This window comes from Nannospalax galili, unplaced genomic scaffold (assembly GCF_000622305.1).
Source record: "Nannospalax galili isolate Female #2095 unplaced genomic scaffold, S.galili_v1.0 scaffold1050, whole genome shotgun sequence".
Classification (NCBI taxonomy): Eukaryota; Metazoa; Chordata; class Mammalia; order Rodentia; family Spalacidae; genus Nannospalax; species Nannospalax galili.
Window position 1 is genome coordinate 1028244 of NW_008329037.1, and position 15447 is coordinate 1043690.

A 15447-nucleotide genomic window follows, 5' to 3' on the forward strand; every position below is an offset into this window, starting at 1 on the left:
ATACACACACACACACTAAAAATATACACTAATATGTAAAATATGGTATATACTTTCTTTTTGAGACAGAGACTCACTATGTAGTCCTACATAGAACTCTCTATGTAGACCAGGTTGGCCTGGATCCCCTGGAACTGGAGTTCAGACAGTTGTTAGCTACTATGTGGGTGCCGAGATTCAAACCTGGGTCTTCTGCAAGAACAACTGGTGTTCTTAACCACTGAGCCATTTCTCCAGCCCCCAATATTTTTTATTTTAAGTGTGTGTGTGTGTGTGTGTGTGTGAGAGAGAGAGAGAGAGAGAGATGTGTGATGTGTAGGAGCACGTGTGTCATGTGGAAGTCAATTCGCAGAGATCTGCCTGCCTCTGCCTCCCAAGTGCTGGGACTACCCGGCTCTGGCTTTAGTTTGATTTGGTGTGGTATGGTGTATTTTTTTCAGACAGGTTCTTGCTATGTAGCCTAGGGCTGGCCTCAAACTTGACATCCTCCTCCTTTAGTCTTCCTAGTGCTAGTATTAGAGGTATACAGTCTATACATAGCTACTATATAAAATTTTAATATGGGGCTGGAGAGATAGCTCAGCAGTTAAGGGCACTGGCTGCTCTTGCACAGAACCTGGGTTTGATTCCCAGCACCCACATGGCAGATAGCAACCATCTGTTCCAGGGGATCTGATGCCCTCTTCTGACTTTCACGGGCTTTGCACCACACAGGTGCACTTAACTACATGCATTTACATTCATACACACAAAAACATTTTTTAAAATATTTTAATCTTTAAAATGATTTATTTTTATTTATATAAGTGTTTTGATTGCTGGAATGTTTTGATTACTGGTATGTGTATAGTACCCACAAAGCCTGGAAGAGGTGACACAGCCACCATGTGGGTGCTGGGAAACGAACATACATCCTCTGAAAAAACAGTAAGTGGTTTTAACCCCTAAGCTACTCCTCCAGGCCCCAAGTACTTTAATCTTCTGGGAAAAAAATTTTTGTCCTAAATATAAGTATACTTTTTGTCAATGTGGATTTTTTTTTTTTGAGATAGGTCTGATGTAGTCCAAGCTGGTTTCAAACTTGTAATATAGCTGAGGATGCCCTTGAACTTTGAATGCTCCTGCCTCCATCTTCCAAGTATTGGGATTATTAGGAGTGAACCACCATGCCCACTTTTATGTAATGGTGGGCATTAAACCCAGGAGTTACATGCCTGCTAGACAAGCACTCTATCAAGTAAGCTACAGCCTCAGCTGTTATTTTGTGGCCTTTATCTCTACCAAACCCAGTGTTCTCAGGTCAGATTTTTATGCCTTAATACTACAAAGGATTTGCTTCTTTTGTCAATTTTCAGTCAGAAACGGTTTGCCACATAAAATTTTTGTTATAATCAGTTTAAATTTATGTCAGTAAAGCCGGGTGTGGTGGCGCACGCCTGTAGTCTCAGCACTTGGGAGGCAGAGGCAGTTGGATCTCTGTGAGTTCAAGGCCAGCCTGATCTACATAGTGAGTTCCAGGACAGCTGGGGCTACAAGGAAACCCTGTCTCAAAAAGACAAGAAAGAAAAAAGTAAGTTTATGTCAGTTATGTTTACCCCACCTACTTTTTCCTTGGTCAAACTTTACAGTTCAATGTCAATGATGTCAATGTCTGATGTTTCAAATCCAGCCCTTATGTCTAGAATTTCAAATTCTGATTATTTTATATGGGAAATATTTGCTATGCTATTTTGTGAACAAAGAGACTTGCAGAGTCAACACTTTAAGGACAGACATTCAGATAGGTTCAGGAAAGCTGATCGTTCATCTGCCCATTCTTCCTACCACCCACTCAGTCACCTTTTTACCCACCTACCCATTTAATCACACACAAATCCACCCCATCCAACCATCATCCATCTTTCTGTTCACATTCACACATTAACAAGGCCTTCTGTATTAAACCTCACCTACCCATGACTCAGGAATCATTGTGGAAGAGGGGGCAGAAAGACTGTAAGAGCCAGGTTGGTGTATGAACATAGGGAAACAGGTTTTCAGGCCACTGAGAACTTGACCATATGAACTTGCAACAATGGTGACAGCATGCACAAGACCCATGCTGACTCAACCAGACAAAAACCCAGCACAGAACTAGGGAAATGGGCAGCAGGCCCCAACCCTAGCCTAGGAACTATTGGCAACTGATTACTGCTGGGTGGGGGAGAATAGATGATCTTTAAGGGAGAGACTCTAAGATAGGCTGATTAGACTCCAGGGGATGAACTTGCACCAAAGGACATCTAGGTACAAATGCTTGACTGGAAAGGACTTAACATATATAACAGAATGCATGAAATCTGGTGGTGGTGTGGGCTGTGGGGAGCACAGATTGGGAAGGGAGTCTAAATTTTATTTAAGAGCTATTATATGATATGCAGAAAAACTAAATATATATATATATAAGTTTTTTTTTTTTTTTTGGTCTTTTTGAGACAGGGTCTCCCTGTAGCCCCAGCTGCCCTGGATTCACCATGGAAACCAGACTGGCCTCGAACTCACAGAGGAGATCCACTTGCCTCTGCCTCCCGAGTGCTGGGATTAAAGGCATGAGCCACCACGCCCAGCTGAGCATGGTGGTGCATGTCTTTAATCCCAGCACTCCGGAGGCAGAGGCAGGCACTCTGTGAGTTCAAGGGGAGCCTGGTCAATATAGCCACTTTCAGGCCAGTTGGGGCTACAGGGAAACTCTGTCTCAAAAAATAAACAAGAAAAGATGAATAGCATGTATTCTATACTTAAAGCAAGTAGTCCATACTTAAATACCCGCTAAAGGGGCTGGTGTGATGGCTCAGCAGTTAAGAACACTGGCAGAAGACCTGGGTTTGAAACCCAGCACCCACATGGCAGCTAACAACTGTCCGTAACCTCAGTCCCAGAGGATCCGACAGCCTCTTATGTCCTCCTCAGGCATTGCATGACACGGGTGCACTTACCTACATGCAGGCAATACACGCATACACGTAAAAATAAAAATAATTTTTAAAAATAAAATATTTAGCCGGATGTGGTGACGTACGCCTTTACCAGCACTCAGGAGGCAGAGGCAGATGGATCTCTGTAAGTTCAAGGCCAGCCTGGTCTACATAGTGAGTTGCAGGACAGCTGGGGCTACAGGGAGACCCTGTCTCAAAAAGACCAAAGAAAAAAAAATTTTTTTTTTAAATATCCCTTAGAAACTTGAACTCTTAACTGACAGAAAAGCTAGAAAGCACCCAAATTAAAGCATAGAACCAAAACAAGTCAAGAACTTTGACACCACTGAGAAAATGTTGAGAATTGGTAGTGAAAGTGAGGCCAAACAGAAGTTTCAAAAGCTATTTTGAGGGCCTGTGAGATGACTCAGTAGATAGAGGCTCCTGCTGTTAAGTCTGATGACCTGAATTCACACGGTAAAAGGAGAGAAGAGACTCCTGCAATTTGTCCTCTGACCTCCACATGTATGCTATGGCACGCATACACACACACACAATCATGGCTGCTTCTTGAAGTGTGTCTCTTCCTCATATATAGGATTCCTCCTTTTTCTTTCTTTTTAAAAATGTATTGCGTTGGGTGTGGTGGCATACACCTTTAGTCCCAGCACTTGGGAGGCAGAGGCAGGTGGATGTCTGTGAGTTCAAGGCCAGCCTGGTCTACACAGTGAGTTCCAGGCCAGCTGGGGCTACAGGGAGACCCTGTCTCAAAAAGACCAAAATAATAAACAAACAAATAAATAAATAGTATTATATTGTTATTTATATGCTTGCGGTTAGGATTTACAGTTAGGCTGTACTTCCTAATGACCCATTCAAATGTGCACTAATTGATTAATCCATTGGTGGAAGTTAGTGTCCTCATGATCCAATCACCTCTCAGAAGTGCCAGCAACCCTTCAACACATAACACCTTTCGGGAGGGACAGGATTTCATATCCAAATGATAACAGATTCTGTCTGTGTGTGCATTTGTTTATACTGGGAAGTCCTCAGAAACACGGAAGAACATGCCTCCGAGTTGTCCCACACACCAAAAAAGAGGTTAGGTGAGGACCACTGCTCCCAAAGGTGTTAACTTGCCGGCCCATCCTATGGCAGATGAACACCCAGGTTGAGGAAGTCTTTAGACAGTTGCAGATGCTTTCAGGAGGAAGCCATTAGCCAGAATGGCAAATGCAAGGAACTGTGGTCAAGTCACCACAGCATCTGCTACAAGATACATTTAAGCAAAGACCCTCAAGTGGGGGAGTTACTAACATGGATATGTGGGGAAGAATGCTTCAGGCAGAGGGAATAGCCTTTGCCAAGAAACTGAAGCAAGGACTGTCTGCCATGTTTGAGGAACCATAGGGAAATCCAGGTGGCTGGTATAAAGTGAGCAAGATAAAGAATGGAGATGATGGTAGAGAAGTCACAGAAAAAATCATGTTATTATAGGGTTTTGTGCATTGTTTTAAGAACTGGGATTGCAAGCCTGTCATGGTGGCACACACCTTTAATCCTAGCACTTGGGAGGCAGAGGCAGGCAGATCTTTGTGAGTTCGAGGCCAGACTGTTCTACATAATGACTTCCAGGAAAATCATTATGGCTACTGGGAGACCCTGTCTCAAAAAGACCAAAAAGAAAAAGAAAAAAGAAAGAAGAACTGGGATTGTGATATAAATAGAGTCAATAAGAGTTTCAGGAGTGTAATGTAATATAATGTATTTCAGAAGGATCAACCACACTGCTTTTCTAGAAGCTAGGACACAGGAAGCTGTTGCAAAGGCTGTTACAAAGTCCAGGCAAGAAATGATAGTGGCTGAGATCAGGGGAGGGGAGGGCAGAGGCAGTAGGATGTGAAAAGATTTTCAATATAGTAGGAAGGTAAAGCATACTGAATTACTTGACAAATTCAACGTGGAATATGAGAAAAAAGAGAAATAAGAAACTGATGATTTTAACCTGAACAATGGGCTGTAAAGGAGTATATGGGTAGGACATGTTGGGGATTTATTAGGCATTCAGTTTCTTGTTTTTGTTCTTGTAGTGCTAGGAACCAAACCCAGGGTGCCTCATTCATGCTCAGTAGGTGATGTCCCCAACCAGGTATTCAAGTTTTATTTTATTGCATTTATTCTCTCTCTCTCTCTCTCTCTCTCTCTCTCTCTCTCTCTCTCTCTCAGTCAGAGTAACCACTCATAGGAGTTGGTTTTCTCGTTCTATATATATAAGTTCGGAGGATCCAACTCAGGTCATCAGACTTGGTGGCAAGAACCTTTACCTGCTGAGTCATCTTGCTGGCATTCAATTTTGAACCTGTTGGTTTGTAGATGTATATTAGACACTCAAGTCCAGATGCCAAGTTAGCAGTTGCCTACAGACACTCAGCATTGAGGAGTGTGGTCAAGACTGGATATGTAAACATTAGGAGTTGTCATATTCCTGGTCTAAAACTAAAATAAAAAATATATATACAAATTAGTCCTGAAGTTAGGGCTGGGGCTGTGTAGCCCAGTAGTGGATTGCTTCCCTAGCATATGCAAGGTCTTAGTTTTAATCCCAAATACTACAATAAACAGATAAAGCCACAAGATTAGATGAGATCACCAAGGGAATGGTCTTTCTAGGATCTGCGATTAGATTATATACATACTGGATCTCTGGATCTTCTCACTCTGCCCACCATCTCTTATCTACAATTTTTTTTTTTTTTTTAAAAGAGTCTCATTTGGCCAGGCTGACTTGAACTCTATGTAGCTAAGGATGAACTTTATCTTCTGATCCTCCTGCCTCTGCCTCCCAAGTGCTGGGTCTATAGCATGTGTCACTATGCCTGATTCAATGCAGTGCTGGAACAGAACCCAGTACTTCCTGCATACTAGGCAAGCATTCTGCCAACTGAGCAACATCCTCAGTCCCTTATCCACATTTGCAACTTTCCATCTCTTTATCTTTTTTAAAAATATTTTATTTTTATTATTTTATGTGTATGAGTGTATTGCCTGCATGTATGTGAGTGCACCCGTGTCATGCAATGCCATGGAGGTCAGAAGAGGGCTTTGGAGTCCCCTGGAACTGGAGTTAAGGATGGTTCATAGCCACCATGTGGGTGCTGGGAATTGAACTCGAGTCCTCTGCAAGAGCAGTCAGTGCTCTTAACAGCTGAGCCTTCTCTTCAGCCCCTCATCTATCTTTCTATCTGACTTTCTAGGCAATTTCCTCAGATCCAGCTTCCAGGTCATTAGTGATCTTTTATCATTTCTAGTTTGTCAGTTTAATTTTTAGGCCATTTTTGTCATTCCTGTAATTTCACTTTTTAAAATCTTCAATCTATATTCGTTCTCTCTCTCTCTCTCTCTCTCTCTAGCTGGTAGTAGAACCTGGGGCCTTGTGGCACCACCCTTCCACTAAGGTACATTCCCAACATTCCTCCCATTTTTCTTCTTGCTTTTAAATTTAAAACACATACATATGTTTACATACACATATTATGTACATGAGTTGTATAATCTTTCTCAGGTAACTTATCTGAAGTTCTGATTTTGCTTTCATTGTGCATCCATCAGTCCACCATGGTTGGTTGTTTCAGCATATGTGATTAATTTCTTTTTGAGATAGGGTCTGTCTTGCTGTGTGGTCCAGGTAGGCCTCAGGTTTGCCTTCAGCTCTCTATGTAGCCATAGATTAGCCTTGAATTAACAATTCTCCTGCCTCCTTCTACCACCCAAATCCTGGATTATAGGTATGTGCCACCAATGCCTAGATGTGTAATCTTCAAAGTTCATGTTTGTTAGAGCTTTGTCTGTGACACTACTGTGTAGCTGGATTAACAGTATACAGAAATGTTTAAATTTTTTAAAACGTTTTTTTAAAAAATTCATTTTTATGAGTGTATGCTGGCATGTGTGTGTGTGTGTGTGTGTATACCCATGCATGCAATGCCTGTGGAAGCCAGAAGAGGGTGTTGGATCCCCTATAACTGGAGTTACAGATGGTTGTTACCTGCTATGTCAATGCTGAGAACTGAATCCCTGGTCCTCTGCAATAGTAGCCAATGCTCTTAACCACTGAGCTATCTTTCCAGCCCCCATATTTCAAATTTTATTTTACTAAGTTCTTCAGGGTTATCACCAGCCTAAGGATAATTTTATGCAAATTCCTCAGCCTGGTAGTTCCTGGACCACACAGTATAAATTTGAATCTCAAAACTATACATGGGCCAGGCACACACCTTTAGTCCTAGCACTTGGGAGGCAGAGGTAGGCAGATCTCTATGAGGTCAGCTGTGGCTACAAGCAGAAAAAAAAAAAAAAAAAAACTATACATGGTTATAAAACCAGGAATGGTGGTACACACCCATTCCAGCACTTGAGAGTCTGAGATAAGAAGATCATGAGTTTAAAGCCTACTTGGAGCCAGGTGTGGTGGCACACACCTTTGGTTCCAGCACTTGGGAGGCAGAGGCAAGCGAATCTCTGTGGATTCAAGGCCAGCGTGTTCTACATAGTAAGTGCCAGGCCAGCTGGGGCTACAGGGAGACCCTGTCTCAAAAAGAACAACAAAAAAAAAATGTAGAAAAGAATAAACTAGGAGTTGAAGACAAATGAGGGATGGACTCCCAGAGTAGTCAGCATATGAACTGATGGTGGTTGGATGATACCAGCAGAAGGAACTCACTATGTAGACCAGGCTGGCCTTGAACTCAGATCTGCCTGCCTCAGCCTCCCAAGTGCTGGGATTAAAGGTGTGTGCCACAATGCCCAGCTTGTTTTATAATTTTTGTATTATATTTATTTATATGGGGGGTGGCATGTACCATGGCATACATGTGGAGGTCTTTCCTTCTATCATGTGTGTCCCAGGGATCAAATTCAGGTAATCTTTTAATTTTTTGGTTTATTTTTTTTTATGTGTATCAGTGCATGTATGTAAGTGCACCCATCCATGCAATGCCTGTGGAAGCCAGATCCCCTGGAACTAGATTTACAGATGGTTGTTAACTGCCATGTGGGTGCTGGGAACTGAATCCAGATCCTCTGCAAGAGTAGCCAGTGCTCTTGACCACTGAGCTATCTCTCCAGCCCCAAACTCAGGTCATCTTGAGTTTGGTGGCAAACACCTTTACCCACTGAGCCATCTCACCAGTCAGTTTTGGGGGTTTTGTTATTTTGGGTTTTGGAGGGGGATTGTTTTGAGGCAAGGTCTCACTTTGTCATCCAGCCTTGCCTCAAACTCATGGTAATCCTCCTGCCTCAGCCTGCTAAATACTGGGATTTATAGGCACCATCACACCCAATTTTTTACTACTAATTTGTTTCTGCTTTTGTTTTCGGTATACTGTAGCTAGGTTCTCTATAGTAGGAATGTGTTCAGGAAATTTCATCTGTCCCATTGATAGACCTGGAAATCCCCTGAGGGGTGACTTGAATGATCAGATTAATTCAGCAGGAACTATTTTCTAGGATGACAGTTCATTGACAGGCCAATTTGACAAGATGCTCCCTGTCTTCCTGTCATGCTGGAAGAATCTGCTTCTATGGGGCGTTTGTGTGGCAGTGATCTAGAGTGCCATTCTGGCTATTCCTGTCTCTGCTCATCCTGGTTACTACTTGTTTCAGCTACTGTCAGAACTGACCAAAGAGGCCTGCTTGATGATACATGAACTAGAGACCAATACAGAAGTGTCCAAGACCAAGCACCATTCCAGAGGCCCAGCTTGACCTGATGAGCAGACTTAAGGATTGGCAAAAGACTCTGGTAGGCAGGATATCCAGCAGGACCATGCCATCCCAGCCACTGATGAGACCTGAAAGGAAGAAAGATCGGGGATACCAGAGCAGCTGCATCCTGTGGCCCCAAGATATACCCCTATTTGCTATGACCGTTTCCTAGAGACTCTCAAAGACCTAGGAAGCTAAAACAAGTCGTTGTAAGGATAGAAGCAGCCAGGAGGGAAGACAGAGTCAGAACTTCTCTGTCCAGGGAAAGCGGCAGGCAGAGGAGAGGCCAGGGACCTCAGGGAAAGTCTGCTTTCTCCAAAGAATTCCTCATCCACCTACTTGGCTGGTTAAGAACAGAATCGGGGGTCAGTGGCCGGATGTACATCATGTAGCTAAGCCTTTTACTGTGTGCAGCCCCTGCCAGACAGCCTACTGTTATGGCACTCTAATTACCAACCTCCTACCCGGACTGCTTTCATTTAAGCCTCTTAAAAAAAAAAAATATATATATATATATGTGTGTGTGTGTGTGTGTGTGTGTGTGTGTGTGTGTGTGTGTGTGTGTGTGTGTGTACAGGGTTTCCCCAGCTGGCCTGGAACTCACTATGTAGACCAGGCTGGCCTTGAACTCACAAAGATCCTTCTGCCTCTGCCTCCCAAGTGCTGGGATTAAAGGCATGCAGAGCATAGAGTAGGGGTTTATTTACAGAAAAGTGGGCACCCCACATTTACGGCTGTGCCATAAACTCCACACTCAAATATAGATCCTGTATCATTTAAGCCTCTTCATATTTTAAAGTAACAATCTCCTTTTCAGTCATTTCTACCTTTGGAGTTTTCTCTTTGATTTTGTTTTTGGTTTTTGAAACGGTGTCTCCCTGTAGCTCCAGCTGGTCTATGTAACAGGGTGGCCTTGATCTCAGATCTGCTTGCCTCTGCCTCCTGAGTGTTGGGATTAAAGGCACATGGTGCCATACCCAGTCTTTTATTTTTAAATTCTCTGCATTCTATAGGTGAGAAAACTAAGACTCAGAAGGTTAAGGAACTCGTTTTTGTTTTTGAGACAGGGTTTCCTTGTAACTGCAGGTGGTCTGGGACTCACTATGTAGACCAGGCTGGCCTCAATCTCACAGAGCTCTGCCTGCCTCTGACTTGGCCTCAGATTGCTGGGATTAAAGGCATGTGCTGCCAGGCCTGCCTTAGATTAAGAAACTTGTCTCAGGATACACAGTTGGCAAGGGGTAGTCAAAGTTTGAACTCAGAGTTGCCTGATTGTAGAGTCCTCTTCAGACAGACCCCCGATTTGAGTCCTGTTTCAGGAGACTATGTAACTTAAACCCAAGTTTTTGCACTTCCAGATGTCCTCAGCTGCTTTTATACGTTAAATACAAATAGTAGCAATTTCCTGTAAAATAGCCTAAAGTTTTCTTAGAAGTTTACTCTAAGAATTAAAAGAATGCATTTAGATCACTTGGCAGAGTATAAGCACTCAATAGATGCGGTTAGTAATAATCTCAGTGAACTTACTCAGCATGTATATATTAATGGAGGTAGCCATTATCTTTTTGAATCTCCCACACGTCCCTGCACAGGAGTGTTGGCTCAAATACCATGGTACCTGGTGCAGATGACAGGTGAATGCCTTCCTGCTCTTGATCTGTGATTTGATGTATGCTGGACACAGTATATCCTGAGCATAGGCATTTGTGCCTAGCCAACATGTCCTCCTTTCTGCTTCAGCCACATCTGTTCACTTGGATTCATTACAGTGTTCCCAGTTTTCCAAGCCATCCAAATACAGTCACTCTACTGACTTATTCAATCTTCTGGGTGCTTTATAGGATGAAGACAAACTCCTTAGCTTAGAACAAAAGACCCCTGAGAAATTGCCTTCAGTTCTTTTGGCTTTTTCCTCCTGACCACACTACTTTTTGACTATATTAAATTACTTTGTTCCTTGAGCACAATAGAAACTTTCAAGCCCCTTGCCTTTCTGTGACTCTTCTCCCTTCACGTAGAAAAATCCAAAAGTACTTGGTAGATGCTGCAATAGAAAGAGCCAGGGCTTTGGAGTCAAATAGTTGGATTCAAATCCTAATGTAGCCTCTTGCTGTGCCTTTATGTCATTACTTCATCTGTATAAACTTTCAGTTTCTTACTGAAGCATGGGTGACCTCTAAACAGCTGCCACTGCAAAGTTCAACACCATCATGGATGGCCACCTCATAGAGCTGCATCATGAGTGGTGTGTGCATGTATGTATATGTGTGTGTGTGTGTGTGTGTGTGTGTGTAGAAGACAGTGGTCCACGTGGAGTGTCTTTCTTATGTGTATGTGTGTGTGAAGAGGACAGTGGTCCACATGGAGTGTCTTTCATTTTTGTTTGCTTGAGACAGGGTCTTCCATGTAGCCCCAACTGGCTTGGAACTTGCTAGACCCAGCTGGTGCCACATAATGAGAATTTGGAGAGGGGGAGGGAAGGAGTTTGGTTCCTGTGTATTTGTATTGTGAGTCTGTGGGTACAGACACCTGTGCATACACGGAGATCAAGCAGTACATCAGATGTGTTCCTCTACTGCTACCTTACTGCTTTGAGAAAGGGTCTCTCTCTGAATAGGAGGCTCTGTTTAGGCTATGCTGGCTGGCCAGTAAGCTCTCAAGATTTTCTTGTCTCTGGCCCCCAATGCTGAGGTTGCATGCATGTTCAGTCATGCTGTCTATGCAGGATCTGGAGATTCAAACTCAGTCCTCATGCTTGCAGAGCAAGCACTCTTACTCACTGAGCCATCTCCTCATTCCCAGTTCCTTGTGTCATTCCTCATATGAGGTAATCCGAGTGCCAGGTTACCCACCAGGGGTGACCTGGAGTATTTTCTCTCACAGATACCCATGACAGGGCTGCCAGGTGATCACACTGTTGCCTTTATTATCCTGAGCTTTCAAGGGTTTCAGATGGCGGATTGCTCATACAAAGCTGAAGTTCAAGGCCAATGCCTGACCCACATTAAGGAGGAAAGATTGCAAGGAAGTTCTGAAACATCTTACTCAACAGAGGCTGCATTTACCAGCCTAGGGGTACATTGGTCAGCTGGGAAGCCCCCAGAGAGCCTCAGTTTGTCCTGAGTGAAGCAGGAAACTTTTCCTTTGGTACCATCACCAAGGACAGGAGCTCCAGAGCCTGAGAACTGATCTCGAGTAATGTTTCCTCTTCCCTGCTAGACCCTGACAGTGTCATCCCTGTTCCTGTTCAAAGTAACCAGGTCACCTTCACTTGTGCTTATTTACAGTTACACACTGGGACAGAAAAGGAAGCAGGGGCAGGGAGACAAAAAGAGACCCTGACACCTATTCCACACACATGCTGGGGAGGAAAGGCTGTGCTCTCTAAGCTCATGAATTCCTAGTCAGTGGGTTCCAGTTCTGCCTCCTCCCTTTGTGGGGTGACTAGCTATATCTGACCCCCTCCTAGTTGCCAAGGAAGGACTTCCTTCTGCCTTCATTGAACCAGGAACAGAAAAGAGATGGGTTGAGAGAACTTCAAATCTGAGGAGCTGAAGAAGCAGCTTCCCAGACCAAGCTCATTTCAGGATGTCCACTCAAGAGATGACAGAGGCTGACCAGAGAGATACACCTGCCAGATACTGTTCTGCTTTCCTACTCAAGACTCAGATTGGGGGGGTGGTATTTTTTGTTTGAGACAGTCTCATGTAGTTCAGATAGGCCTGGAATTGGATATGTAGCTGAGCATGACTCTGAACTCCTGATCCTCCTGCCTCCACCACCCACATGTTGGGATTACAGGCATATACCACCATGTCTAGTTACAATAATAGCTGCTACTTTTTCTTTTGGGTGGTGTTGGGGATGAAACCCAGAGCTTTGTGTATGCTAGGCAGGTGTTCCACCATTGAGTTATACTTCCCAGCACCCTCCTCCACGTTTTAATGCTAGGGATCAAACCCTGGGCATCATGCTTGCTAGACAAGGAGTAAAGATTCAGTTCTAACCACAACCTGTAAATAAGGAAGATATCCTTTCAGACAGGAAATAAAACAAAGTTTTTGGGTGAGTATTAAAAGCCTAAACTATGGGGCTGAAGAGATGGCTCAGTGGTTAAGAGCACTGGCTGCTCTTGCAGTGGATCTGGGTTTGATTCCCAGCACCCTAATGATTGCTAGCAACTGTCTGTAACTCCAGTTCTAGGGGATCCAACGCCCTTTTCTGACCTCTACCAGCATTGCATGACATGGATGCACTTACATACATGCAGGTAATACACTCAAAGTCCAAACTAGAAAGTACTTTTATCTTGATTTTACATAGGATAGCAAATTAAAATAATGTTCTGTGGAAATAAGCAAGGGTGTCCTTTGGAGGATGCTCATTCTAGCAGGAAGGTCATTGTGTGTTGTCTGGCTGGTGCTCTGAGCACGTGGTTTAACAGCTCCCTTACAACAGGCTAGAGTTGCTGGTCTTGTCCTTTAAGCTACTGATGAGACTATTTTCTATGTGACTGCTGGAGGCCCACCATGGTTTTCATATAATTGTGCTGGAAGAAAAGAATCAAGAAGAGGGAACCAATCAGGAGACAAGAACTGAACAAGGACTCACAAGCTACATCAATCACATTTATCCCCTCATCATTCCTGCAAACATCACATTCTATTCAAATACTTTCATTCTTTCAAACGAAGAAAAGTGTGTAAAACTGTTTTGAATAGCCTGGCAGGTATGTTTAAAAAGGGACATGCATGTTTAAATGAAATCTGAAATATGACAGGGTATGGATTCAAAAAAGAATAAATGTTGAGCTGGGCATGGTGGCATATGCCTTTAATCCCAGCACTTGAGGCAGAGGCAGGCAGATCTCTGAGTTTGAGGCCAGGCTGGTCTGCATAGTGAGTTCCAGGTCAGCTGGACTACAGGGAGACCCTGTCTCAAAAAGACCAAAAAAAAAAAAAAAAAAAAAAAAAAAAGAAAAAAGATGTTATGGTATAGATATTAAGAAGTATTCCCCAACAGACTCCTGTATTTGAAAGTTTAGTCTCCACTGGTGGATCTGATCATTGAGAGGTGCCTGGAACATTAGGGTTCTGACACTCATGTTTATCTCTAACTCATAATCTGACAGCATTATTGGAAAGTGGTGGAACACAGGAGGATGCAGGTCACTGGGGAGTCTAAAGGGGATATCATGTCCCTGGTCTACCCCTGTCTCTCTCTGCTTCTTGACCACCATCAGGTGAGCAGCTTTCTTCCACCATGCCCTCCTGCTGCCATAATGTTCTGATTTACCATAGGCCCATAGCAATGGAGCCAGATTACTATAGACTGAAACCTCTGAAACTATAAGACAAAACACTTCCTCTTTTTGTTTCTATTTTTTATTTTATGCATGTGAGTGTTTTGCCTGTATACACATATCTGTAAGTACACCCATGTCATGTAATGCCTGCAAAGGGCAGAAGAGAGTGTTGGATCCCCTGGAACTGGATAGCTGGTTGCTAGCTACCATGTGGGTTCTGGGAACTGAACCCCGGTCCTCTGCAAGAACAGCCAGTGCTCTTAACTGCTGAGACATCTCTCAGTCCCCTATTTCTTCTTTTGTTTGCTTTAAGACAGGGGCTCCTTGGGGCTGGAGAGATGGCTCAGTGGTTAAGAGCACTGGCTGCTCTTGCAGAGGACCTTGGTTCAATTCCCAGCACCCACAGGGAGGCTAACAACCTTTCATAACTCCAGTTCCAGGGGAATCCAGCACCTTCTTCTGACTTCTGCAGGCATTTTACAACATAAGTGCGCTTACATACATGCAGGCAATACACTCATACACATAAAAATAATAAATTATTTTTTTAAAAGACAGGGTCTCCATGAAACTTTTGTGTAGAGGAGAATGTCCTTTACATCCTGATTCTCTTGCCTCCACCTCTCAACCTCAAGTGCTGGGATTTCAGGCATGGGCTACCAGACTGACTTACTCCTTCCTTTTTTTGAAAGGATCTCCACAGCTGGCCTGGAACTCTCTATGTACTCTATGTAGACCAGGGTGGCCTCCATCTCATGGAGATTTGCCTGCCTCTGCCTCCCAAGTACTGGGAATAAAGGTGTGTGCCACCATGCCCAGCCTTTTTTAAAAAAGATTTTATTTATTTTTATGTGTATGAATGTTTTGCACACGTGAATGTAAGTGTTCTACATGTGCAATGCCTACTGAGGCCAGAAAAGTGTTGGATAACCTGGAACTGGAGTTATGGATGGCTGTTAACTGCCATGTGAGTGCTGGGAACTGAGCCTGGGTTCTCTAGAAGAACAGTGAGTGCTCTTAACCACTGAACCATCTCTCCAACCCACTTCTTCCTCCTTTTAAGCTATGTCTCTCAGGTTTTTGTCACAGCAACAGAAAACTAACATGAGAGGATTGTACCTATGGAGGCTAGGGCCCTAATGCTGGTACAGGCTCTCCTTCTGTAGCTGTAGTACTCATAGATTCTGCCCTTTTCTTTTTAAATTTGAGTTCTATACTTTTAAAAGAGATTTTTATTATTTTTAGTTATGTATATATGTGTACAAGAGTGCAGGTGCCCATTGAGATCAGAGGATCCCCCTAGAGCTGAAGTTATAGGCAGTTGTGAGCTGCCCACCATAAGTGCTGGTAACCAAACTCAAGTCCCTACAAGAGCACTGTGTGCTCTTAACTGCTGAGCCACTTCGCCAATCCAATTCTATC

At 43.5% G+C, this 15447-nt stretch overlaps 1 protein-coding gene across 11 annotated transcripts in view; it reads right to left on the reverse strand.

Moving 5' to 3' along the window:
• Kif9 (kinesin family member 9) overlaps positions 1-15447 on the reverse strand; it is a 99226-nt gene that overhangs the window by 5979 nt on the left and 77800 nt on the right. The window contains exon 22 of one of the 11 annotated variants that reach the window (XM_029562230.1): positions 13008-13269. The exons of the other annotated variants lie outside the window; for them this stretch is intronic. Coding sequence (XP_029418090.1) covers positions 13219-13269 — 51 coding nt within the window. The 3' untranslated portion in view covers positions 13008-13218. Of the gene's footprint in view, positions 1-13007; positions 13270-15447 lie in introns of those variants that run through there. 11 annotated transcript variants of the gene reach the window in all.